Genomic DNA, 27,328 nt, shown 5'->3' with positions numbered 1-27,328 from the left:
GAGAAGTGGTGTTTTCCCAGGCTTCACACACAGTCGAGGACTGCCTCTCGGGAGTGAAGTACAGACGTGGCCCTGCACAGTGGCTGAGTGGGCAAGCCTCATTCCCCAGGGGCGGCCCCTCTGGCTCCAGAGGAGGCCATCACAGTGGCTATTTTCAGCCAGCAGGACTGATATGGCAGCCTGGGATCCTGGGGCTAGAGGATCTTCAGGCCTGAAAACCACTCTGTGGGGAACGGGGGAAGGGAGGATGGCATTTCCTCCGGTTATAAAAACTACTTAAATCAGCTATTCAGTTAACAGGATCTAATTTAAAGACCTTTCCATGTGTCTGCAGAAAATTTGTGGGCTTATTAATAGGCTTATTCTGCTAGTAAATGTCGATGGGCTTCTGACCATCAAACACACTTACAAGAGGGGAGAAGCGATGACAAAAAAAAAAGCAACAACAATAACAACAAAAACCCCAACCCTGTCTGTTACCCAGGAGCTGTGCCTCTCTGACTCATCACCGACTCCAGCTCGTCCAGGAAGATCGTGGATGGGGCGTGGTAGCGGGCAAGTTCAAATAACACCTGGGTGGGGGAAAAGCAAGCAAGTGTTCAAGCTCATAGACTTAAAGTCCTCAGATGCTCCCAGAGAGTAAAAACTTAGAATGACTGTAATAATAAGCATTTATGCTGCACTCTGTTATTTCACAATAACTTTATAATCATTACAATTATTTCTCCGTACCTCCACCCCATGGGGTTGGATGGTCCAATTATTTCCATTTATAACTTGATAAAATTAGAGGCAGAGGGTAGGTGGTTACTCCAGGGTTACTAATCATAAATATGAGAGCTTCAGATGAAATTTGGTTCCCAAGCTTGCAGTCGGCTAGTTAACCCCTGAAACACCCTGCTAATAGTATGTTCCATGTGGACACAAGAGCCTTGGAACATGTATAATCATTTGATAATTCTTCCCTTAATCTTTGGGAACAATGGGAGGTTATTCTCAGAAGAAAATATTTCAAGGATTGGGTTCCTGTCATGGGTAACAAGGCTGACAAATTTAGTCCCTTCGTGTTCCCCAAATTACTCCATAGCCTTCCCACACTACCTCAACAAGGCTGTTTGGTAGGCTCAGGTACTAGAAGGCAATTCTCGACTGAATACGATGTTCTATTTGAGAATAAAATAAAATATTATAGACCGAACAAGAACAGGAAAGCAACCAGCAAAAGAACAGACATATAAAAACAAAATAAAGAGCTCTAAAGGGAGATGTGGTGGTGATGAATAGAATATAACAACCTAAGCCTTTTTTTTTAACCCTGAAACTGATCTCTTGAGCATCATATACAATCCTTCACCGGTTGATGGGAAAAAACAGTGGAGATTTAGAAAATAATAGAAATTATTTAATAGGCATGGGGGATTTATTCTCCATGTCACTTAGCACTAGCAAACCATCACAGACTCAGAGGGAAAGGTTTCTGAAAAAGTCAGGTTGTAGTTTTCACGAGCAGCAGCAGCTCATCCCTTACAGGTCTCCCTGTCACCGAACGGGAAATACCTCACCTTCCCCACTGCTCATGGGTACATTCAAGCGCATGCACCAGCATCTCCCTTTTACAGAATCCTGTTTTATTAGAACAATTGACTGAGTTTAATGAACTGAGAGAACAATGGCAATGCCGGGGCATTCATCACAATGCCTTCCAGATACAATGGAGACCACTAATTCAGGGCAAATAACTTTCTGTCCTTGTCACACACACACAAAGAAGCCCAAATATACCTGATATTAAGGGTGACTACAACAGTGGCAATCTACCCAATGAGAAATGAAATATTAGAACATAAAACCCATACATGTTTTTAAGGTGCTCACTAAAGGCAGAAGAGACCAAGAGCCTCTGCTAGACCACACACCCAGTTGGAAGGAGAACCACGCCTGGAATCTAGGCATTCATACTGCCCACTGCATTGCTCATTCCACTTGCAGGGAATATACAGAATCATGGGTAAGTGTCTCTGGAAGCATTAGTCTAAAATTTTCAGAGGAACCTGGAGGAAGTTAAATCACACAACTGGGGGGCGGTGCATTGAAAGATGTAAGCATCAACAGATGTATGCATTTGCTAAAGAGACCACTCAACTATTCAGTAGCGATCAGCTCCTAAAAGGCACGAACATTAGTAGGGGAGGGAGGAACATAACCCAATGGTTCCCTATAAATAACTCTTTAATTGGAATAGAAAGAGAAACAAATGGTAGAAAAAGCTTCTCTGCTTTAGGGGAAGGTCCTGAACGGTTTGCTTTCTTTGAAAGCTTCACAGTAAGGAGCCTGACAGCATGACCAAGATTGTCCAGCTGAGGATCTTCCCAAAAGCTCGAAAAATAAAGAGAAAATGATGTAATTTCTGAAAGGAAATGAGATGACTAGGTTATCTGTTTCTTCTTGCATTATTTTTTAAAATATCCAAAATAAAAATGCATGTCACAAAAGATATAAATATTTTCTAAAACTTTCAAAAGTTGATCAAGTTCATTCAGAATCAAAGAAATACACATTCAAGCACTGAAATATTGAAATGCACGTTTAATCACTGAAATACACTATTACTTTTTACTATTAGATTGACAAATGTTTATTTTGTAAAAGATATTGGTGTGTTGGTCAGGGTGTGGAGAAGCAAATGCACTCAGGAAGCATTGATGGGACTCTAAGCGGGTACAACCCTCTTGGCAAAAGCAATCTGGCAGTCGGTGATGTCTGTTCCCTTTGACTTGGCGATTCTACTTCATAGAAATTGTCCTACACTATATAGGCAAAAACATGTGTACATATAAGACTGCCCACTCTAGCTTTGTTCACAACAGCAAGAGACTAGAAACAACCTAAAGGCCCATCAAGAAAAGACTGGTTAAATACGTTTTGGTACATTTATGCAACAAACTACCATATAGACATAAAAAAACATGCTTTATCTATAATAGTGTGGAACAATATCCAAGTTATATATATATTAAGTTGGGGAAAAACCAGGTACAAAAGGAAATATAGAGTATGTTCCTACTTGTATTTAGAAAGGCAGGGAGAAGCTAGGCATGGTGGCTTATGCCTGTAATCCCAGCATTTTGGGAGCCCGAGGTGGGAGGATTGCTTGAGCCCAAGAGTTCAAGAGGAGCCTGGGCAAGATGGTGAAACCTGGTTTCTACAAAAAATACAAAAATTAGCTGGACTTGGTGGTGTGCACCTATAGTCTCAGCTACTGGGGAGGCTGAGGTGGGAAGATTACTTGAGCCCAGGAGGTCGAGGCTGCAGTCAGCTCTGATAATGTCACTGCACTTTGGCTTTGGTGCCTGGGTGACAGAGCAAGACCCTGCCTCAAAACAAAACAGAACACCCAAAAGAAACAGTTGTTGATGTTAATGTAGATAATAGATAAATGTTCTGCAGGGCTGCTCCAGCAACTGTTAATAGTAGTTGCCTCTGGGGAGAGGGCTCAGGAGTCTGTATATCCTCTTATACTCTTTTTTTTTTTTTAAGGCTAGTTACTTTTAAAATACATAGTAAAAGAAAGGAAGAGGCCAAGTGTGGTGGTCACGCCTGTAATCCCAGCACTTTGGGAGTCCGAGGTGGGCAGATCACAAGGTCAGGAGTTTGAGACCAGCCTGGCTAATATGGTGAAACCCTGTCTCTACTAAAAATACAAAAAAGCCAGGTGTGGTGGGGGCGCCTGTAGTCCCAGCTACTCAGGAGGCTGAGGTAGGAGAATCGCTTGAACCCAGGAGATGGAGGTTGCAGTGAGCCGAGAATGCACCACTGCACTCCAGTCTGAGCGACTGAGCAAGACTAGAAAGAAAGAAAGAAAGAAAGATAGGGAGAGAGAGAGAGAGAGAGAAAGAAAGAAAGAGAGAGAGAGAAAGAAAGAAAGAGAAAGAAAGAAAAGAGAGAGAGAGAGAGAGAAAGGCAGGAAGGAAGGAATTGGGAGAGGAATTGTTTCCTCACTCCTTTTTTTTTAATTTATTTTTTTTGCTCCCACTCCACTGGGATTTTTCTTCACTCTTAGAATCCTGACAAAATAATACTGAACCAGAGGAAAACTTTAAGTGAATACAATGCTCACACAGGATGGAGAATTCTTGTTAATTGACTTTTCTGGTTATTCGACATTAAACCAGAAAATTCATGTAACTTCAGTCTTTTTTACGAATACTATAAACTTTTTGAGTTTCTTCTTCTGCCTAGGTAAGTCCTGTCCTGAGTATGTCATCCTCCTTTGTGCACCTTGCAGTGTCTTGTGCTCGTGGTTCTAAACACCACTTTTCATGACAGGAGATGAACCTAAACTAATTCTGAGTGGTATCTTTTAACAGTTTGTTGTTATTCAGCATATAGAAATGACATGTTAAAAAAAAAAAAGACTTCAGGGTGATAAGAATTCTAGTTAGATGAATTTCAGCTACAGTCATCTCTAGGCATATGGAAGAGATTGATTGCAGATCCTCTCCCTGTTCCTCCCGACACCATTCCCTGTACCAAAATCTGTGCCTATTAAGTTGGGGGAAGAGCCAGGTACAAAAGGGAACATATAGTATGTTCCTACTTGTATTTAGAAAGGCAGGGAGAAGCTAGGCATGGTGGCTCATGCCTGTAATCCCAGCATTTTGGGAGCCCGAGGCAGGAGGATTGCTTGAGCCCAAGAGTTCAAGAGGAGCCTGGGCAAGATGGTGAAACCTGGTTTCTACAAAAAATACAGAAATTAGCTGGGCTTGATGGTGTATGCCCATAGTCTCAGCTACTGGGGAGTCCCACAGTTTATCCTGGGAAACCCACATATACGTGGGTTTTGTATCCTGTGAATATGTATTTTGTTGAAAAATTTCCCCACATAATTAGACCCATGCAGGTGAAGGGCCAACTGTTGTTCAAGGGCCAACCGTAACTGCACCTCCAGCTAACTACAATCACATGGAGCCATAACTGTAAGTGTAGCTAAATTCAAGCCCCACTTCGGAACTGGCACTGAGTTATACGCAAGATGAAGAACAAAGAAATAGAAGATATCAACGTAGGTTTCCACAAATTACCATCTTGAATGGGTAACAAGAATTTATATAAGCTTACATATTTGCAGCAACTTGAAAATGATATCAACGTAATAGATAATAGGTTATTTTAGGTAAGTCAATCCTTTAAACATATTCTATTATGATTTCCAAATAGGCCATCATATTTTGAAAGAGTCATCTAAGGGAATGTAATTTAAGCATAACTTGTTAATCACTTTTCAGAAAATATGTAATATTTTATATTCACTTATATTGAGTACATATCTGCCATTCTACAGAGTGTGATAGTTTAACAGGTTTTCAAAGAAGGACCTTTCTTACACTAGGACCTAAACCATAAATGGAAGTGCTCTTAATGTCACTGGAAGATTCAGTACAATTTTATAATATAAAATATAACATCAACTATAAATGTGATATCGTAAAGATGGAAACAACCTCTGAAAGAAAGCAAAAAATCGCTGGGCGCAGTGGCTCACGCCTGTAATCCCAGCACTTTGGGATGCTGAGGCGGGCGGATCACCTGAGGTCAGGAGTTCGAGACCAGTCTGGCCAACATGGTGAAACCCTGTCTCTACTAAAAATACAAAAAAAAAAAATTAGCTGGGCATGGTGGCAGGCACCTGTAATCCCAGCTACTTGGGAGGCTGAGGCAGGAGAATCGCTTGAACCCGGAAGGCAGAGGTTGCAGTGAGCCGAGATGGCACCATTGCACTCCAGCCTGGGGAACAAGAGCGAGACTTCGTCTGAAAAAAAAAAAAAGAAAGCAAAAAATCATACAGGCTATGGGCACTATGGAAGCAAAGGTGCTCAGAACATCTGAAAGAATAATTAAGTTTAAAGTTTCTTGATTCTTTCTTAGAGTATCTAGCATAGGGACTAACATACAGTAGTAGCCTCTCAATAAATGTTAACCAAATATAGTGTACATGTTGAATAATAAATGTTTCTTGAATGAAGAAAAAATATGCCACGTCAGAGATTTTTTTCCCCCCAGCTTTCATGCCTAAATTGCATGAATCAAAAAAGAGCTGTTGATCAAATTCCCAAAGGAAGGGAGATCATGTTTTGCTGATGGGGGCACAATTAACTTCCACACATAATAGTCAATCCATTTCCCAAGCTACTGGTAATCAAGATCCAGGATTGAATCTAACATAAAATCCCCTAAAAGCAAAGAAGCTCTGACATCATTTTGTACCACCGTATTACACTAGAACTTATTTTTAAAAACAAAATTAAGAATTCCTACCCGAATGAGTTTTTCTGAATCCCCTCTCCATTTGCTGACAATGGTGGATGCAGAAATGTTAAAGAAGGTTGTTTTACATTCAGTGGCCACAGCTTTGGCCAGTAAAGTCTTTCCTGTACCTAAAAAGAGACATGTAAAAGATGAGCAGGCATTTCAACTCCATTATCCCACTGCTTATAGACAGAAGTCAGTTTCACACATAAGGAAGGAAGTGACTGCTCAGCTCTCATGTGCCCCGGTCCTGAAGTGAGGACAGAAGGGACAACTCATCCTCTGCACACACACTTAACACCAACATCAAAATAGGACGCTGTGTTTACCTGGAGGGCCGTACAGCAGTAGTCCTTTCCAGGGGGAAAGAATTCCTGTAAATAGCTGTGGATACTATGGAAACAAGGAACAAGGATGAGGTTTGGTGCTGACACATCAGCCTGCATACTCTCAGCACAGACAAGCCAGGAAAGCTGGAGTGAAAGCAGCACAGCTCTAAGATTCAGGTCTCCTTTTTTTGCTTAAGGTCGTCTGCTTCTGACCTAAATAAACAGATCTTATTCATCCCAATTTTATTTTCATGCTCGATTAGAATGCCTGACTTAATTTTGTGACTTTTAAAAGAGCAATTTTTTAAGGAAAGGAAAGGTATATGTAGGTACTCTTCCTCTCTGTTAAACAGTTATTTCTTACATGCATAACATCATTTTCCCCAGACTTCTATATGGAGAGCATTTGGCAATCTTTTGAATGTTGTAAAGCAGGTATGAACTTTAAAATACATACTAGAACCAATTAGTAAAGGTTTATTCGAATAAAGTACAGAGCTATGGTGAAACCTGTTTTGGAAGTTGGGAGTATTCAGGGGCAAACGCATTAAGACACCAACTCTGAACAAGACATGCGTAGCCTTCAAGGAAGTCTTGCGCCTATTAGTTCAAATTCAAACAATCTGGGGAAGGTTAGTGGCAAGGGTTGGTAAAGAATGGGGGAGAGGGGTGTGGCAAGGAATATTAGTAAAATTACAACTAGCTATTAGTTTCTTGCTAATCCTGACGTCAAATCTCAACACATTTGGAGCTTGTAATGCCATGAAGAGAACAAATCCAGGGAATTTCAATGAGATGTTCTATCCTTTTTAAAAGTTTTATGCTATAGTTCCACTTAGAGGAAAAGGTGAGTAAACTTCTATTAATTCTAAACACCAGTGTATTTCTTACTCCTAAGTCTGAACACAGAAAGAAAGAGGGGGAAAAGAGAATCCAAATGTATTGATTTTTGTCTCCTTAGAGGAAAGCATCCAAAAATCAGGGGCCACATGGGCTCAGTGGTAAGACTAAATAGGTTATTCAATAAAATAAATTCATAATCCTGACAGCAGGAAATTACAGAAAATGGCCATAAATTATTTGTAGCTCCTTTCATCAAGGAGTGGAGCCTATTTCTCCAACATTTGAATCTGGGCCTGGTCTTTTGACTTTGGCCAGTGGGACATTAGCAAATGTTAAGAGATTTGAAAATATAAGACTAGAAAAAAATATACGAGGCATGAAAGATGCTTGTGAATTAGAACTTTCCCTTTCCTGCCTGTTTCTGGGAACCCACTGCCACCATGTGAACAGGACTGGGCTTTCCTGCTAGAGGATGAGAGGTCACATGGAGAGATACCTTGGCTGTAGTGCTTGTCCCAGCCTTTTCAGTCTCTCCATCTTTTCTGCTACTCTGACTGATGGCTCAGACCTGTGATTGAGCCCAGTCAAGAATACCACATGGAAAAGAGATGAGCCAGCCCAGCTGAGCCCAGCTCCAACTGCCTACCCACAGAATTACAAACAAATAAATTGTTGTCTTAAGGCACTAAGTTGTGGGGTGGTCTGTTATACAACAAAAGCTAAGTTTTCACTTAGCTCTTCATCACCCCATTTGTAAATCAAACATGGAGAGTATTGTTTTTCTATTTTTCTACCCAGTTTGTAAACTGCACAGAGATTTGTCAGTAATAAGTAATGAGCACAACAGGCTGGCTTTGCTTGTCACTGCCCTGGAAGGGGCTGTTCAGTCTTCACAACCACCCAGAAGCAAAGCCCCAGATGATCCTGGGGAGGGTAGGTGGAGGGGGGGAGTGTAAAGGAAGGATCTGTGGAAACAAAGTGAGAGATTCTCCCCTACCAGAGGTATTTCTACAACAATAAGAATATTTTTAAGGGAACAGGCTAATTTGAATCAATCTGACAAATTATGTATACTATAGTCTTAGATCTTAAAGTTTCACTTAGCTCAGACACCTGTCTTGAACTAATATGTAACATGATTTTAAATGATCTAGAATGGACCAGGCTTTGGTGCTCCAGGGTTGAGAAAGTGTTGTGACACAAACAAAAAGTTAACGTGTGGACAGAAAATCATCCTGCCCTTCCCTTTCTGATAGGTGTGTGACATACAGCTTGTCCAATGGATAGTGAACAGAAATAACCCCCAAGAGGTTTCCCGTCCTTACCCTTATAGGATACACAACAGCTTCTTTGACTAACTGCTTGGCTGCATCAAGTCCAATAATGTCATTCCACTTTATGTTTGGATTATGGAGATAAATGTCCTGCAATGCACATTTGATCATTTTGTTAAAACTGATGTTGTCCTCTACAGCTGTAATAAACTTGGGAGCAGCAGAATACTTGACTTACAATAGGATATAAAGTGCTGGTGATAAAAGCTGTTCATATTTTATACACACACACACACACACGCACACACACACACATATATACATTGTAATTTTGGGTTAGTTCACCAAAGGCATGCCATGAAAATATTCAATGATTTTCCCTGAAGAAGACATTGATAACACAGTATGGTACTTTTCAGGGAGAAAAAAAAATATCCTAACAATGGACTCTACCTGTTTTCTGTCAATAGCAAACCATACCGATTTATAATCATAATTAAAGAAGCTACAGAATATGCCTTCAACTTACATTAGGTTTTACTGTGCAACATAGTTCCTAGCCAGTGCCTGGCCTTGTTCTTGTTCCTTGATCTCGCAAACACTTTCTTAATTTATTGCATAAAAGAGATAATGCTCCTCTGAAACCAATTTCTCTTTTTTCCCTAGCGATCATTCCCTACTTCCAGTAGGAGCAATTGCTTCTACAAAATTCAAGGAAGCCAACAACTGGGTGAAACTGCAGTTTTTCCCCTCTTATAGTAGAGCCCTGTAGCAACCATCTAGGGTAATCAATTAAGGTGGCTTTTACTGATAACTAATTTACAGTTTCCAAACTTCAATTTCACCAGACGCCTCGGAGCAGTCACTAAGGGGCCTTTCTCAGTAGGAGCTGTTTCAGGCAAACTGAATATCTAGAGTGTTTCATCAAGAAAAGCCCGAAAAACCTTCTTTCCAAAGTCATTCTGAGTGACTACAGAAAAAATCTGAATCTATTCTTATATTTATATAATTTTTAATAAGTAATATGTGCACATGGTCCAAAAATACAAATACATTTTTTAAATGCTGGTGAGATGTTTGTGCCTACTCCGGCTCCCCACCCATCCAGTTCCCTCCACTATAGGAAGTTCATTTTATTTTAATTTTCTTCAAGCAGGGTCTCGTTCTGTAGCCCAGGCTGGAGGGCAGTGGCATGATCACCACTCACTGCAGCCTCAACCTACTGGGCTCGAGTAATCCTCGCACCTCAGCCTCAACACAACAGCTTCTTTGACTAACTGCTTGGCTGCATCAAGTCCAATAATGTCATTCCACTTTATGTTTGGATTATGGAGATAATCCAAACTTCCACTTTTTCCCTTAGCGATCTCCTATCCTCTTTCCTAACACTTTCCCCATCCCTCCCTCCTTCATGCTCTCAAAGTGCACCTTGCCCCTGGGATGAGAAACTCTTGAGGGCAAGGACTAGTGATCCTTCTGCCTCGGCCTCCCAAAGTGTTACAGGAGATTACAGGTGTGCTCACCCAGGTGTGAGCACCCAGCCAACTTTCACTTTTATTAGAGAAATTTCCTGTTTGTTTGTTTGTTTGTTTTTTCTGAGATGGATTGTCACTCTGTCATCCAGGCTACAGTGCAGCAACCTCTGCCTCCCAGGTTCAAGCAATTCTGATGCCTCAGCCTCCCAGGTAGCTAGGACTACCAGCATGTGCCACCATGCCCAGCTAATGTTCTGTATTTTCAGTAGAGATGGGTTTTTACCATGTTGGCCAGGCTGGTCTCAAACTCCTGACCTCAAGTGATCTACCCGCCTCAGTCTCCCAAAATGCTAGGATTATAGGTGCCAGCTACTGCACCTTGTCTAGAGAAAGTATTTATACAAGTGCTTTGGTCATGCATGATATATATAATCCATTATTGGATGGAATGATAGTGAAAGGACTCAGTCTTCCTTACTCTGTCTTTAGAGCCTGGATCTACATGCAGACCCACCAGCCATTCACATTCTTATTACTGTCCTTTCTTAGGGAAATCTTGGGACACAAGGAAAATTCATTTACCTAGGTATTCAAGGCATCCACAGATAACAGCAGTATTTCTTCCCCTCTTCTAGAGTTGAGTTCCACAAGGTAATGTTTAATTTCCCAACTGACAGTTTCTCCTCATATCAATCCAAAGTTATCAGTCAGAATTCAGCAGGACTACCTCATGAGGTGGTGAGCTCTCTGTCACTGTAAGCATTCAGGCAGGAGCAGGGTTTCTACCTCCCATGCTACTATAGAAAGGATTCCAGATGGAATCATCTCAGGCCACTTCCACTCTATAGTTCTATCCTCATAGTCATGTTACCCTTTTGCAAAAATGGTAATGAGACTATTAATTTGGGGTTATTGCAGCCTGGCTCAGTCCCTCATCCCCTCTCACTGGTAAAAACCTCATAGATGGTCTCCCCATCTCCTTTGCTTTGCTATTCATTTGCCTCCCTGTCATAGAACAAGCCATCCACAAGCACATGGGATGATCCCATCCTCTGATGGATGCCTTTCTAACGTCCCCTCTTCCGTACGCATGTTGTCAGCCCTGGGTACTATTCACCGCACCCTTCCTCAGGAGCCCTGCCTCTCTCTACCGGTTCCCCACCACTCCCTGCTTCTTAGGTGGCCCATGGGAAATGTGCACACCTGCAATTTCTCATGGATTGCCTATGCCCAGAATAGCTCCTAGCCTCCCTCTTTCACTTTTTCCCTTAGCGATTTCCTATCTTCTTTCCTAACACTTTCCCCACCCCTCCCTCCTTCATGCTCTCAAAGTGCACCTTGCCTTGGGATGAGAAACTCCTGAGGGCAACGACTGTGCTCTGACTCATTCACCTTTGTGTCTCCAGCCCGCAGCACATACCTGACACATAAGAGGCGTACAGGAAACAACTGCTGAGCTGAACGGAGACAGCTCAGGAGCCCTTAGCTTTTCAGAGGAGCTGTGAATTTTGGGGATCATTTTATACACTCCTCTGAGCCTGCCTAGGTTTCAGTCTTCAATTAAATATGAAGCATTAGAAATGAGAAAAATATCCTGTAACTCAGGGGTCTATTTTATTTTCTAGGAACTTGCCCAATGTCACACAGCTAGCAAGAGAAGGATCTAGAAATCAAAGGCAGGTCGGTTAATTCCAAAGCCTATTCTTCACTGCCTTCTGCTTCCATAGTGCAAGCTGGAAAAGTCCGTAGTCTGGATGGTAAAGTCTTTCCTGCTAATTGTGTTTTTCATGGAGATTTTCAATGATGATATCATCAGACTTCTGACATCTCTATTTCTGGGCTCTGACTTTTTAAACCAGATGCAGACATACTTTTTTCTTCTTTAAGAGGCTTTCTTTCCTTGACTCTTGGCTCTGCTATTAAACCTTTCACCTGTCCCTTCATTCCTAAGTCTTTTTCTCTCTCGGTTTTCTTGGCCTCTATCATGAGATGGTGGGCTTTTTATATTGTAATTTTATGATTCTATAATTTATTTATCATGCATTATTGTGCCTCTAAACAATATGAATGCCTTCGCAAGTGGGGGCACCTTATAAATAAATGATCATATTTATTGTTATTAATAAAATAAGCAACCCACAAAGCTCCAGAAGCCCCAGCCCGCCTCCGTAAATTTGTGAATTGAATATCAGATCTTACCCGGCTCACCACCGCTGCCAATTCTCGCATCTCACTGTTCATGCCAATAAATGCACTCAGAGGTTTCAGCAGTCGTTCCTGATGAGAGGAGTGGAAAGGCTCACATCACAATATTGCTTCACAATTTAGGAAGAAACCCCGGGCACGCACAGGTCTCGGTGAAACAAACGATGGCAGGTGGCTACAGCCTTTGACTTGATCTCAAGGTTTCACGGTACTCAAAATTATATTTCCAGAGTTCATCTGGATGTTGGCAATTTGAGAGATGAATGTCACATCTTTGCCACTTACTGAGGGGTCTGGATTATGGTCGAAGGTGTTCAAGGCAAGTTCACTGGTCGCTCCCTTGATGGCATCTGTGAGCAGCCCTCGGAAGTCAATGATTTGGCCCTGCAGGGGAGGAAAGGTTGTTTATGCCATTAGAACATAAGAGAAGACTCTTCTTAATAACCCAGTTTCATTAAACCAAGACACATTTATATACCCTGGTATTAGGGCAAACTTCAAGTTAAGCTTTAAAAAGAACCAGCACTAGTATTAAACATGATGATTTCCTCAAGTTGGAGCACCTTAAAAAATTGTGAATACATTTTCCAGAATGAAGTGGATTTGAATAAAAATTCATGAGTATTTCTCAGTTCCTGACACAGACCATCTGCTTCCTTCCTTATGTGTTAACTTCCCCTGTATGGTCTTATCCTTTTAAAATATTACACACGCAGAAACAACTCATTGGCACAACAGAAATAAGAGTTCCTGTCTATGGATTGTGATACACGTTCACCACTCAATAGAGTGCTGTACAAAATAAGTGTGCAAGGTTCTTTGTGAGAACTATTTCTTTTTTGTTATTTTTGTATATAATTTGTATAAATTTATTGGGTATAAGTGGAATTAATTTAATTTCCACCAACAATGTATGAGTTCCCTTTTCTCCATATCCTGTGAGGATTATTTCTAATCCTTTTTTTTTTTCCTTTAAGAGACAGATAGGATCTCACTCCGCCATGCAGTGGCATACTCAGAGCTCACTGCAGCCTTAAACTTCTGGGCTCAAGGGATCCTCCCACCTCAGCCTCCCGAAGAGCTGGGACTACAGGTGTGCGCCACTACTCTTGGCTAATTTTTAATTATTATTATTATTTTTTTTTTGTAGAAATGGGGTCCTGTTATGTTGCCCAGGCTGGTTTCCAACTCCTGACCTCAAGTTATCCTCCCACCTTAGCCTCCCAAAGGGCTGGGATTACAGGTGTGAGCCAGCATACCCAGCCTATTTCTAATTCTTACAACACTTCTGTTAGTCAGGAGTGACATCCTGGCTTCATAGATGTGGGAGTAAGTCCAGAGAGGTTAAGTGATTTGCCCAGAGCCACACAGCTAATAAATGGCTTAAGGCCAGGATTTAAACTCACTTAATCTGTCTCCCAACCCGTGATCCTTCCAATATCACCTTGTCCCCCCTAGAGGTAGGAAGGAAAAAGCAAGGATGCACCAAAAAATAAAATAATAATAGTAGTTAACATTTATGGAGTGTTTATTATGTGCTAGGCACTGCGCCAAGTCTCTCCTTTCATCATGAGACTTACAGTGGGCACTGTGATTATTTCCATCTTACAGCTGAGAGAAATGAGGTTTGGAGAGATTATAAAACAATTTGCCCAAAGTTACACAGTGGGGGAGCATCTGAGCCGGGTTTTGAATCTAGACAGGCTGACTCTGAAGCTTATGCCCTCAAGAACAACATACCTACTAAATTTGTAGGGAAAGTGTCCTAAAGCTTGGATTCTGATATAGTAAGGATGTGTGCCCCCTCCAAATCTCATATTGAAATGTGATCCCCAGTGTTGCAGGTGGGCCTGGTGGGAGGTGTTTGGGTCATTGGGGAGGAACTCTCATGAAAGGCTTGGTGCTCTAACCACTGTAACTAGTGAGTTCTCGCTCTATTAGTTCACGAGGGACCTGGTTGTTTAAAAGAGCCGGTCATCTCCCTCCCTTCTTGTTCCCTCTCTTGCCATGTGACATGCCAGGTCCCCTTGCCTTCCGCCATGAGTAAAAGCTTCCTGAGGCCTCACCAGAAGCTGAGCAGATCCCAGTGCCGAATAGAACTATGAGTCAAATAAATCTCTCTTCTTTATAAACTACTCAGCCTCAGCTATTCCTTTATAGCAATGCAAAACAGACAAACACAGGTACTAACATGGAAATGACAGACCTGGGGTTTTCTGAGATTGGCCCCAGGCCATATACCCTCAGGCAACCTATGGACAAATGAAATGCTAGGGAGAAAGCCATCTATATTGTGCCCTGAGGACATTTCTGCTGGTAAGAGGATTTATAGTCAGACTACTTCAAAGGTTAAGTGCTGGGTTAAATGGTCCCTTCCTTGTGACCCAATCAAAAACATCCATTCATTTCAATGTTGCCACAAAATAGCTAGGCAAAGGTGACTGAAAACACAACAGAAGCAGTGAAAGTGAACAAGGAGATGTTTTTCCAAGGGAGGCGTTGATTCCCATGATATCATCTCCAGCAATTACCATTAAGTGAGGCCCTTACAGAGAGTCAGTTCAGGCCAGTGAGGTCACTGCCCTTCATTTTCAGGGAGATGCTCCAGTCACCCCTCCAAATTCACACACACAGAGTTCAGTTTTTCTAAGAGCTGGCCGGAACTAAGTCAGCACTCCAGAGGTTTGAGCACTTGGCTGAAGAAAGAAAGAAGAAGCTTAAAGAACTACAACCTTGGAGAGTATGACCAATAGCAATATGGTGCTGTTCATTTCCAAATTACATGTTTTAATATACCTTTTGACTACATCCACCCAATCTGGGTCTTTTCTGCTTAAGACGTTATTATTTAAAATCCAGACATGAGATTCATTATGAAAAAGGTAGAAATATCTATCAAGGACAAAATCAACCCTATATCAACTGAGGTTTCATGGTCCACATGAAATTACGTTTAGACCAGGAGCCATCCCTCCAAGGAGAAAGATGACACCACTAATCAAATGCCACTGACAGGGCAGAGCAGAATGAGTATGTGTTTCCAACTCACTAAATAATGCAGATGTCCTAGCGCTTTGGGACGTCCAGACAGGAGGATTGCTTGAGGCTAGAAGTTTGAAACCAGCCTGGGTAACATAGTGAGACCCCATCTCTAGACGAATTTTAAAAATTAGCTGGATGTTGTGGTGCATGCCTGTAGTACTAGCTACTTGGGAGGCTGAGGCAAGAGGATTCTTTGAGCCCAGGACTTCTAGGCTGCAGTAAGCCATGATTGCACCTTTGCACTCCAGCCTGGGTGACAGAGCAAGCCCTGTCTCTTAAAATAAAAAAATGATAAGAACGATGCAGGATGATCATGCCAATGTTTGTCATTGTTATTATAGAATTTTTAAGCTGATGGGAACACTAGAGACAATCTCTTCCAGGCCCCTCAATTTACAAATGTAGAAACTGAGTTCCTTAGAGATGGGGCAGTTCATGCCAGCCCATTCATTCAGAAAGGAAATTCCAAAGAAGAACCCATTTTCTAACCCTCTTCTCCATTTACCTCACAACCAGCCTTCAAAAATCACATCTTAACTTTCCTGTTTGACAAAAATAATGTTTTTTTGTTTTCATGTTTAAAAGGAAAAAGAAATTACCCCTTTCAGTGTTAGGTTTGTGAGTTTCACTTACTCTTCGTGGGTGGGCATTTTCCTCTCCACTGTCTTTACTGATTCTTGATATATTTAGGCCGAAGTTGGCACTCTCCAGGCGAGTGTTATTAACTACCTCCTGAAGAAAGAGAGACAAGGACACATTGGCTGTGAGCAGCCATGGAGAGATGCTGGCTGTACCTGCCCACTCCATCATGCAAAGTCCAATGCTGGAGAGCAATTCTGTAAATACGACGTGCACATGTAGTTTAGCCACTTCTGTGCAGACCAGGAAGATGAGTTAGCTGTCTGCCTGCACTATGTGGAAGGAGTTGTCCCTGGAAGACCGAGAAGATGCCAGGCCATGGGCCCCGAGCAGCTTTTCCAAATGGAGGAAACAGTTGTGCCTCAACCCATCCCCTTTTGCTGACTTGTCTTCTCTCCTGTGATCAGGGGTGTTTTTGGCCAGGAGTGACTGAGTTTGGAGATACAGCAGAGTCAACCAGCCTCCCATGGGACTTATCCTGCCCCACCTTCACCTCTCTTCCACCTGAATCAGGCTGTAGCGGCCAGAACTGTAGAGAGGGGGAGAGAATCCTTTTGACCAATCGGGTATTATGATTATTCCTTTCCATTATTTGACATTAATTTTTTAAATTCCTTTTCTCAGTTTCCATTGGTCCTCTTTCCTTTGAAACCTGGGATGTTTTGTCCTAAGAAGGTTCTGGACATGAGTCTCGTGAATCAGGAGCCATTTACTTCACTCACTTGCTGGGTTCTCTCCTTGCTGCCCTTCTTGGCCCCCAGAAAGTCCAGGGTGAAGGTCTGAGGTGAGGGCTGACCATGTGCGATTTGGAGAAGTCTAGTAGGAGACCTTCAGACCCAGCCACACCTGAAGTGTAGTGTAGGCTATGCCTGGCCTACACTTAGGAACCCAGCAATGTGCTCTGGGACAAGAAGACCTGCCATCTTGGTTAGCTCAGTTACCTCAGGTAACAGTTACCTCAGATGGGAAGATCAAGCTCCACAGCAACCAGGCCCTCCTGCTCTGACTGGGCCCTGGCCCCACCCTGGCCCATTGCCCAGCACCCAGATGGGGGGAGACTTGGAGGAGAAAAAAGTCCTCCTGTTCCTGTTCAGAAACATTAGGAAATCCAGGGATTTGTCCATGGTTTGAGTCCAGTGTACTGGAAGAAAACCTACAATTCAATTAGATCACACAGCAATTTTAAAAGCGTAGGTCCTCAAAAAATAAATAAATGTGACTTTTTTCATAGGGCTATTTTTCAGCCAAGTGTGCTATTCACAAAGTCAAGCCAAGCCATCCTGACCTGATTAGGATGCTCCTTATTGAGAGATTTGGTGTCCCCTGTCTTCCCCACCGTGGTTTTGGACCAGGGCCTCTGCTGATTAATCTTGGGAAGATTTTGGCAACTGTCGTTCATCACCCTAAGGGAGGGAACAAAGACCTTGGAAGAAATTATTCTTGCCACTTAATTTGAGGTAGTTAAACAACTATTCTTAAGAATAGCACATTTAAGAAAGCTATTGAAAGATATGCAGGTGGCCACTATAGGGCCCTTCCACCTATGCGATCCACCCACCAGGTTCATCCTGGCCCTAACTCCTTCCAGGCTACTCACGGGGTTCTTCTAAGATCCCTTCCTGGAGCCCCTCAACTCACCCTCTTCATTTCCCTTTCACGCCACATAGCTTCGGCCCTTCTGCAAATAGCTTTAGTTTTTAAGAACACATTGCTTTACAAGTATTTTCCCGTTGTTCCTTCCACCTTCCTTAAAAGCAGCATTAGACCAGGAGAAAGGTGTGTGAGAGAAAGGAGTCCTCCCATTCAAACTAAGAAACAGCAGGAAATTCAGGGATTGGCCCATGGTTTTAATCCAGTGCCCTGGATGTACCCTGTCTACTTAAAATACACCTCAGCATGTTATGAGTAATAAACATCAAAAGGGGATTATGGAAGGAAAACAAACTTCCTCTCATCAGTGTTGTCCCAGACCAATCATATTTGCCAAACAAATTTTCATCAACAATTGTTTACTTCAGACAAAACAAACTGATGGGGCTGGAAGTCAGAAGAGTAGCTACCTCTGATGGAGATGGGGAGAATTTGACTGAGAAGGGGCAAAGGTAGCTTGCCGGTGGCTGTAACTGTGGTCACAAGAGTATATTCATTTACTGTATACATAGTTATATATGTAGTATGACTGTATATATGTTATATAACCATAGAAAGATCAAATCACTTTTTTCACTACATTCTCATAATTAGATATAAAATTCAGTATTGGAATATCCATATGTTTCTGGAGAAGATGCCACCAGAGAGAGACAGGACTAGCTTTGGGGGCAGAACATGAACTCCCACATTGTTTCTTAGTTCTCCTAGCCCTTTTGTCGCTATATGTGAGATGTATTTGCAGAAGGTTCATTAGAAGCAAGTCTCTCCGTGTTCCGAATGATCTCAGAGAGCTGCTATTTCAACTTCCTTTCTTTATGGGGATAATAAATGTTCATGTCTAATATAAATGCACAGCTATTTAGCCAGTAAGACCACCCATGTCGACAATACCACCAATGTCCACATGGTGACACATCTGTGAGTGTGGGTCTCACTGGGGAGAGCGTCATGAGAGGTGGACACTAACAGTTCTTGGGGGTTCTTTTTCTATCTTTAAACTAGGAATAAGAATGTCTTTCTCCGCTCTTTTGCTGGCACAAAAATGAAATAACTATGAAATGAAAACCAAGCATTTCACAAATGCAAACTTATATTAATAGTGTTGACTTAAAAGAAGTTATTTATATGTGTGTGTGGAAGTGTATGTGTGTGTTTATGTATTTGTGTGTGTGTGTGTCTGTATTTAAACTTGCCTCACCATCCTTGTGGAGCTGGCAGGAAACAGGGACTCTATTTTCCCACTTTGATTTCCCATTGGATGCAACTGATCCCCAAGGTCTGCTTTAACATGACCAAAATACAAGAGCACTAATGTACAAAGCAATACAATTCATTTTCAATCGGCTCTGAGGATTGTCAAATTCCTCTGAACATGGAACCAAATTCACTCTGCTTTGACTTTAACCATTAGTCCTAGGTGCACCCTGTGGCATTCGGCAGAAAAGGCCCAATCGCCCTTTGGAGGGTGAACTGAAGCCTGTTCCTGCAATGTTCTAAGGAGCCCCCCTCCACCAACCCTCTGTTCAAACTCAACATTTCCAGTTGCTCCAGTCATTCCTAAAGTTACCTGGCTCCAAGATTCTTCCTCAAACTGGTCACCTTCCAGAATAGTGTGACCTCCTACTTTTTGGACACTGTATTTCTATTGATGGGGCTGGGACCATAGTAGCACTCATGTCTCACTGTTGGCCCACTAGGTAAACTGAGATTTCCAGCTCTCTGATTTTATAATGGAGGAGCTATTTGTTGTAACTCTTGTTAGAGCTTAAACCTTATTTTATTAAATTTCATCTTGTTACTTTGAACCCATCTCCAGAATTGCCAAGACCTTTTGGGATCCCAGTTCTGTCATCCATCACGTTAGATAACCTTTTCTCCTTTGGTTCATCAGCAAGTCTTTAAGCGGGGATTATAAATCTTTTCCAAGATTAGAAAAAGACACTTTGATTTGCTAATAGCCAGTCTCATGACATGTCTCACTTCAGTAACTATATTTGAGTATAAAATTGTCCACAGAAACATCATTCATTAATTTCCTAGTTATTCCTCCTGATTCTAACCATTTGCTATTCAATCTTTACGCTTGCCACATACAAACGTCTACTCAGAGAGGAGCTGAGGAGCCCCCACGCTGTCAAATGTGCCACTGTGCTCCATCCCTAAAGGGAACAAAGAAAGCACTCTGACACCATTCACTCACAGAGCATTTGCCAGGGAAGAATGCTGAGAAGGTTCCAGAAAGATAATCAGAATCCAAAAGCCTTCTGAAGCTGGCCACAAACGCTCCTCACGATTTCTATGCATAAGCAGTTACCATTTATTACCAGAGTCTGACTAGCTTTGTGGAAACTATAAATAAAAGAATAACACTTTTGTCAAAGCAATAAAACTCCTCCTACAGAATAGCACAAAGTAAAGGTAGCCCGAGGCCGATTATTATGATGAGTCGGATCGTGGAGCGTGCGTGGACTCCACGGTCATTTTTGTAAGCTGTGCCCACCAGCCCTGTGAGGTGTCCTAGGCCCTTCCTTCTGAGGCCGGAACAAGGGAACTGGAGTCGCAGGGTCAGGGAATGTAGTGGGGGCATAACAGAATCCATACCTCTTGAGGGCCTAATAAGTTGCATGTGATTACAATCTAACTTTTCTTTTTCCAAGAGCATTTTAAGATTTTAAACACTTTGTTCACTGCCTGGATGGCTGCGTCTTCCCATGAGGTTTAGGCTCTACTGTAATAGCAACAGCCCACAGGTCGTGATGCCCCACAGCTGGCCCTCACTGGCAGCTGGCAGCAGCACCCTTGATCCCCTGGGTATTTCTGAACAGCCCTGACAGAGGAGGGGTCTGTGGGAGTGGGGAGAGAGGAATGGGAAGGACACTGACAAGAGTAGGGGGCCTTGTGAGAGAAAGTGTGTACCCAGAAAGGTCCAGAGACAGAGGGGCTCCCATCAGAGGCTACAAGTCCCAGATGAGATTTGGACTTGAGAAGCTGGAGAAAGGAATGCAAGATAAGCTGTGGACAGCGGGGGGAAAGCAAGAGAAGAATGGGTTCCCGCGGGCCAGGACTGGCGAAAGCAGAAGCGTGAGGTACCTCCTGGCTCATTGTTGATCTTCAGACAGGTGAGGACATCTGATCTGGGAGTGCTTGAAATTAACTAAATGATGAAAAGAGGGAAAATAATATTTCTTGGGTGCTCACTGTGTGCCAGGAACTCACTATGTGTCTGAGACTTGCTCCATGCTTGTAAATAGCAGAGCCAGGAGTTGAACCTGGGTCTTTTAACCTCTGAGGTTCAGACTTTTCATATCACATGGCCTGGAAAGACAGAGCATCATGGGATGCTGTTATTTACAGTAAAACCAGGAGAGTAGACAGACATTGGCCCAAATCTGGAGCAGCTATAATGAGAGAAGTCCTGGGCTGGGCCAGGTCACGTGACTGCAGTCAGTATTGCTGGGAGACAGTCATGGAGCTGTGCTGGCAAAGCTTCTGGAAAGGGATCCCACAAGCTCCTCAAGCCAAGTTGATTAAGATGAATTACCATTCACTTTACCTTCTGGTCTTCCCTCCACTTCTTTGTGGTAAATTATTTTCTGCTGTGACAAAACAGACATTGGGAGGGAAAGAAAATAATTTTAAGAGTGACAAAGTGATTTTTTCAGGTATGTTTCCCCTTTTTGCATTGTTCTTAAAATTTGTGCTATAACCTTTTGGAATCTAGAGACTTTAAGCTATTCTCATCTAGAGAGAACTGAAATTACCAGCGAAGAGAAAGAGGCCCGAGCTTCTCCAGCATCTCCTCACCGAGAAAGATTGCAAAGGGCTCAGATATTAAACGTGTCAGAGACTATGGACCTGGTGGCAACTCCAATATAGGCTAGCTTTACAGCTACCATTTCATTATGCTTTCATAAACTTGACACCATTTTGCTGTGTTACATGGGACACCAGGTTGATTGCACGAATCTGGCAGGGAAGACTTAAGTCATGCTCTGCAAGTTAAAATAAAAATAATGTGTCCAATATCATAGGAGAATTAGGGTATCATGCTAGATGGGAACTAGCCAGCTGGAAGTGAGATCACGTCCCTAACAGTGCTGATCACTCTGTAGTTAGGAGTGTGGGCTGTCTCTTCAAGACCCATATCTAACCACCTGCCACCTCTGAATACTGCATTGGAAGGGAGCTCAGATAAAATACCTCTTTGACTTTTTCTAGCTCTGATATCTGGCCCTGGCTATTTTAAACTGATGTTCCTCTTGGTTTCCCGGTCCCTACATGAAATGTTAAAGTCTGTGGCTTAACAAGTGCCTTGTAAACAGGACAATGATCTCCCTTGGTTTATAATTACTTCCCCCACTTACAGACTTCTCAGTCAATGTTACTACAAAGCACAGGGCCCCCACTTTAGATCTTTCCTCCAGCCAGCCTTGTTGACTGCTAACCTATACTGGGTTTTTGCATTATATTGATTATTATCTGGATTGATGGCTTTCAAAAGCTTTTCATTATCTATACATGAGCTATTAGCTTCCCCAATATTCATTTTCGTAGTTATTTTCAAGACAGATAATAGGTCTCCTAACAACAAAAAAAGTCTTCTGTCATTTTTCCTCTTCCAACAGCTCTTTTCATCTCTAAAGAAATTAATGTTAATCATCTGAAAAGTATCTATGATACACTGGGGTTTTGCTTTCATTGCCTGAAAATACATTTTTCTCAAACAAATGCCAACATGACTAAAGGGAGGTCAATGTCCAGATAATCATATTTCAGTTGTCTGTGCTGGACATGAGAATGGCTATACAATCCTCCTGGCCTACTCTTTTGGTTCAAGGTGAGGGTCTCCATCTATCTGGGAATATGATGAGAAAGATACACTCATCTTACAGATGAGATAAAGCCTTATCTCTAGAAAATAGCCATGTACCTGTGTCTGATGACTTTTTGACAATTTTGGGGTATTTCTGAAATTTTACAAAATAGTAACTCTCATATTCCTTCAAAATAGTTTCAAGATCAATGTTGTCACAAACTTCAAAGCGTCGCAACCCCAGTTTAGTTTCTTGCTCCAAAGCATTTGCTGTATCGATATATCTGGCAGTTTCACAGAAGAAAAAGAAGAAATTAACTGAGATGAAAAGAATAATGGCTAACAGGCATTACAAGTCTAAAGGGATGCAATACAAAAAGTAAGCCTATATATGGCACGTTAGATGAAAACTAGTATGTGCATAGGAGGTTTGCCTATACAGAGCCCCATATTTGTTAAGTATATTTAACTATTATCTTTCAAAGCAGTTGCCTTTGAAAGTTACATTCTTGTTCTGGTGATGTCACCATTGTTCAGGATGTTTTTGGAAGTGCTTAAAAGTCAAATAAGTAAATCAACCAAAAAATATCTTGTGATTTGTCTTTACTCATTTGCAGCCTAAAATGGGTATTTGCCCAAACTTGATTACCTCTCTATTCACAGATACTCCTTTTAGGTAACATTTGGCGAAATGATAAAACCCAAATTCAACCCAAATTTGCCATCATTGAAGTAATTCAAATGAACAGGTCTTGAGCACTGAAGGAAATTCCAAAGATCTACCAATCAAGATCATCAAAGAACTTTCATTTAAGATAACATCCACTTTGAATGTATTATTTGTTTCTGGTAATTTTTTAATCAGTCACACATTTCACTTCAGGGTGTTTCTGTATAAAAGTTGCATTGGGAGTTATACCTGATATAAATGACGAATTGATGGGTGCTGACGAGTTGATGGGTACAGCACACCAACATGGCACAAGTATACATATGTAACAAACCTGCATGTTATGCACATGTACCCTAGAACTTAAAGTATAAAAAAAAAAAAAAAAAGTAGCACCTTGACCTTGGTTCCTCACTGTCATTTTTAACTTGTTCAGCTGTAAAGCTGTCCAATTTAAGTGGCCTTAGCACTAGAAGCAAGGGCTGTGTCTCAAAATCCTCTGAAAGAAGAAAGACTCTGCAGGTCTTAAATTTTAGTTCTTAACTTCTTTTAAAACCAACAATTTTCTCCTGAAAAGTGTGCACATGTGCAAATTAGCATATAATTTCAAGAGCTCATCCAAGGACCCCAGATTCAGATTTCTGCTGTAGGTTGGAGTTCTTTTTGTTTCATTTGAATCTAGATCCAGGAAAGTAGAAAGAGAAAACTTTCTTTTTTATTAGCCCTCCTCTCTCTCTCTCTCTCTCTCTCTCTCTGTCTGTCTGTCTCTCTCTCTCTCTTTCTTTCAGACAAGGTCTCCTTATGTTGCCCAGGCTGGTCTCAAATGCCTGGCCTCAAGCGATTCCCTTCTTGGCCTCCCAAAGTGTTGGGATTACAGATGTGAGCCACTATGCCTAGCCTGAACTTTCTTAAAAGAGGTTGCCATGATTATTTTCAATGACCTTGAAATGTATGTATCTCTCCTAAGCTAATTTTAAAGAAGCTGCAAACCACAGTCAGTTGACTCTAGTCAATCAGCTTCTATACTTTTTCATGTCTCACCATGCTTCTATACTATGTCTTAATCCTCATTTGACAGAGAGAAAAACTAAATCAGTTTTTTATTAATAACTTTAGTATGGAGTAATACATATTCACTTAAGAAAAAACTAGAAAATACTGGTAAATCAAAAGAAAATTCTGCCCCTCAGAGAAAGTGACTAACATTTCCTCTGTTTTTACAAACTTTTTTTAACTTTTTTTTTTTCTTTTTAGAGACAGGGCCTTGTTCTGTCACCTAAGCTGGAGTGCAGTGGCACAATCTTGGCTCACTGCAGCCTGGAACTCCTGGGCTCAAGCAATACTCCCACCTCAGCCTTTTGAGTACCTTGGACTACAGGCATGCACCGCCACGCCCAGCTATTTATTTTATTTTATTTTATTGTAGAGACAGGGTCTTGCCATACTGCCCAGGCTGGTCTCGAACTTCTGGTCTCAAGTGATTCTCCCTCTTGTCTTCCCAAAGTGCTGGGATTACAGGCCTGAGCCACTGCACCTGGCCCAAACTTTTAAAATGACTAAATACATACATATACTTATACATATGCACTTCTAAAACAAAAACAAAAAGAGAGAAAGGGAGATAAAGGAAGGATGGAAAGAAAGAAGGTGGAAGATGGAAACATGTACTATAGATGGCTTGTAACCTTTACTGACATAACATTATATACTGAACTCTTTCCAATACCATAGAGTCTTAGCTTGAACAAAAATTACAAGAATAAATGATGGCAGGCCCCATGTTTCCTAAACTAATTGGTCAGAAGAACAAAACTGCCTGTGTTTTCCTGTTGCACTGAGCTTGAATGAGGTTTGAATTTGATGTGGTTGGCAGGAGGAGCCACTAGAGATTCTTAACCAACAGAATGACAGGACAGGACTTTAAGAAGAGTGGTGTTCAGCAAGTAGTGTGCAATAACTGGAGCGCAATAACAAGACACAAGAGAGAGACGCGGAGGCTACTAACATTACCTAAGCCTGAGAAGATGGATATGGAGGACTATTAATAGAAGAACCAGAATCCATGACCCTCCATTGTCTGCTGTCACCAATTCTCACTCACGGGCATTCAAACTCTGGCCTTCCTGTTTACTTAATTGTTCCACTTAGGCTGTGCCCCTTCGTCCTCTGTGCCTCTGCCAGGAATGGCCTTACCATCACATCGGTCTATTCATATTCTATACATCTTTTAAGTCCAGCTCACATCACCCTCTCTACAAATCTTTCCCTGATTGTTTATTTTAATCCACAGTAATCTATCCTCTTTGCTGAATTTGTAGGACTTCATTAGATCTCTTTTACTGATGCTCATATGTCCTTAAAATTATCTATAGTTCATTTTCATTTTGATAATCCACTCATTTGTCCCTTTTCCAGCAGGTTTCGGGAAAATGATCAATTCTAGTAGAACTTTCATTGATTCACGATACAAAGAGCCACCTCGTGGCAGAAAGGAAAAATGCATGCTTTGTAAGCAGCAAACTCTTGGCCTTAACAACTACATCTGACTTTTATTTTGTCTTTTGTTTTACAGTTCTTCTTTCTGATACAATTTGTGGAACAAAAAATACATTGTAAGAAAAAATCAGGGATTATTTGTGAAAATGGCTTTGTCTTGGTTTCTAATTATTCTACCCGTCTACATTCTAGTAAGTTCCTCAATAGCTATGCAAATAACATTTACTGAGATTCTGTTACTATGTTCACAGTGCTGGGGCCTGGCATGGTGAGTTTAAGTTTTATAAGAGTCAGCCAATCTCAGAAGATAGCGTTCTCAAAGTTATCTGTGGAAAACTAGTCTCTAAAGATGATCTGAGGGGAAAAAAAAAGAGTTTCTTAGGCCAGGCATAGTGATTCACTCCAGTAATCTCAGCGCTCTAGAAGCCAAGGCAGGTGGATCAGTTGAGCCCAGGAGTTCCAGACTAGCCTGGGCAACATGGCTAAATCTCATCTCTACCAAAAAAACAAAACAAAACAACAAAACAAAAAGTAGCCATGGTGGTACGCCTGCAGTCCAGCTAACTGGGAGGCTGAGGTGGGAGGATTGTGTGAGACCACAAGTTCAAGACCAGCTGTCTACATAGTGAGATTTCATCTCTACCATAAATAAATAAATAAACTGAGTGTGGTGGCACACACCTGTAGTTTCAGCTACACAGGAGGTTGAAGTGAGAGGATCACTTGAACCCAGGAATTTGAGGCTGCAGTGAGCCATGACTGGGCAACTGTACTCCAGCCTGGATGATAGGTGAGACACTGTCTCCAAAACAACCACCACCACCACCACCACCACAATAAGAAAACCCCGGAAAAACCTTGGCCAAATTGGTTTGCAAAACCTTGAATACTGTGACTTTAGTATGATATTCTCATTGCACATAGTAAATTAGATGGTCTGAGAAGTCCTGAAATAAGAGACCTTGCTTAGTTTAACCCAATATCTGCCAAGCGTACCTGACCACGAAACTCTTTCACTCCTATTAACATTCTGTGTAACTACCCTTCCAAGTGTTTCACACACTTAGAAAAGCACCTTGAAGTATTTTAACTCAGGGTTCTTTGGATAGAGCTGAGATTCCATCAAAAGATGATATAAAATGGGCCAAGCCCACATTCCAGTTTTGTTTTTTTTTTTTTTTTTTTTTTTTTTGAGACGGAGTCTTGCTCTGTCGCCCAGGCTGGGGTGCAGTGGCCGGATCTCAGCTCACTGCAAGCTCCGCCTCCCGGGTTCACGCCATTCTCCTGCCTCAGCCTCCCGAGTAGCTGGGACTATAGGCGCCCACCACCTCGCCCGGCTAGTTTTTTGTATTTTTTAGTAGAGACGGGGTTTCACCGTGTTAGCCAGGATGGTCTCGATCTCCTGACCTCGTGATCCGCCCGTCTCGGCCTCCCAAAGTGCTAGGATTACAGGCTTGAGCCACCGCGCCCGGCCTCCAGTTTCTTTAAGTCCTTTGCTGAACCAAGTTGGGTATTAAGAGAATAAAACCCAAATCCTATCAATAATAGAAGTATAAGTGTAATTGTCAGGCACGATTCTAAGC

General features: G+C 41.9%; 1 protein-coding gene across 3 annotated transcripts in view; it reads right to left on the bottom strand.

Annotated features, from left to right (window-relative positions):
* Positions 1 to 27,328, bottom strand: part of KATNAL2 (katanin catalytic subunit A1 like 2) — a 119,474-nt gene that overhangs the window by 27,862 nt on the left and 64,284 nt on the right. For 2 of the 3 annotated variants that reach the window (XM_017857811.1, XM_017857813.1), the window contains 10 exons: positions 22,697 to 22,863; positions 21,320 to 21,362; positions 17,399 to 17,516; positions 16,108 to 16,206; positions 12,718 to 12,816; positions 12,427 to 12,504; positions 8,804 to 8,902; positions 6,636 to 6,699; positions 6,316 to 6,434; positions 481 to 572 (listed from right to left, as the gene is read on the bottom strand). In XM_017857811.1, the coding sequence (XP_017713300.1) occupies positions 481 to 572; positions 6,316 to 6,434; positions 6,636 to 6,699; positions 8,804 to 8,902; positions 12,427 to 12,504; positions 12,718 to 12,816; positions 16,108 to 16,206; positions 17,399 to 17,516; positions 21,320 to 21,362; positions 22,697 to 22,863 (978 nt within the window). The remainder of the gene's footprint in view (positions 1 to 480; positions 573 to 6,315; positions 6,435 to 6,635; positions 6,700 to 8,803; positions 8,903 to 12,426; positions 12,505 to 12,717; positions 12,817 to 16,107; positions 16,207 to 17,398; positions 17,517 to 21,319; positions 21,363 to 22,696; positions 22,864 to 27,328) is intronic. The other variant, XM_017857812.1, reaches the window with a different exon arrangement.

This window comes from Rhinopithecus bieti, unplaced genomic scaffold (assembly GCF_001698545.2).
Source record: "Rhinopithecus bieti isolate Rb0 unplaced genomic scaffold, ASM169854v2 scaffold_42084, whole genome shotgun sequence".
Classification (NCBI taxonomy): domain Eukaryota; kingdom Metazoa; phylum Chordata; class Mammalia; order Primates; family Cercopithecidae; genus Rhinopithecus; species Rhinopithecus bieti.
This window is presented reverse-complemented; position numbering and strand designations above follow the sequence as displayed.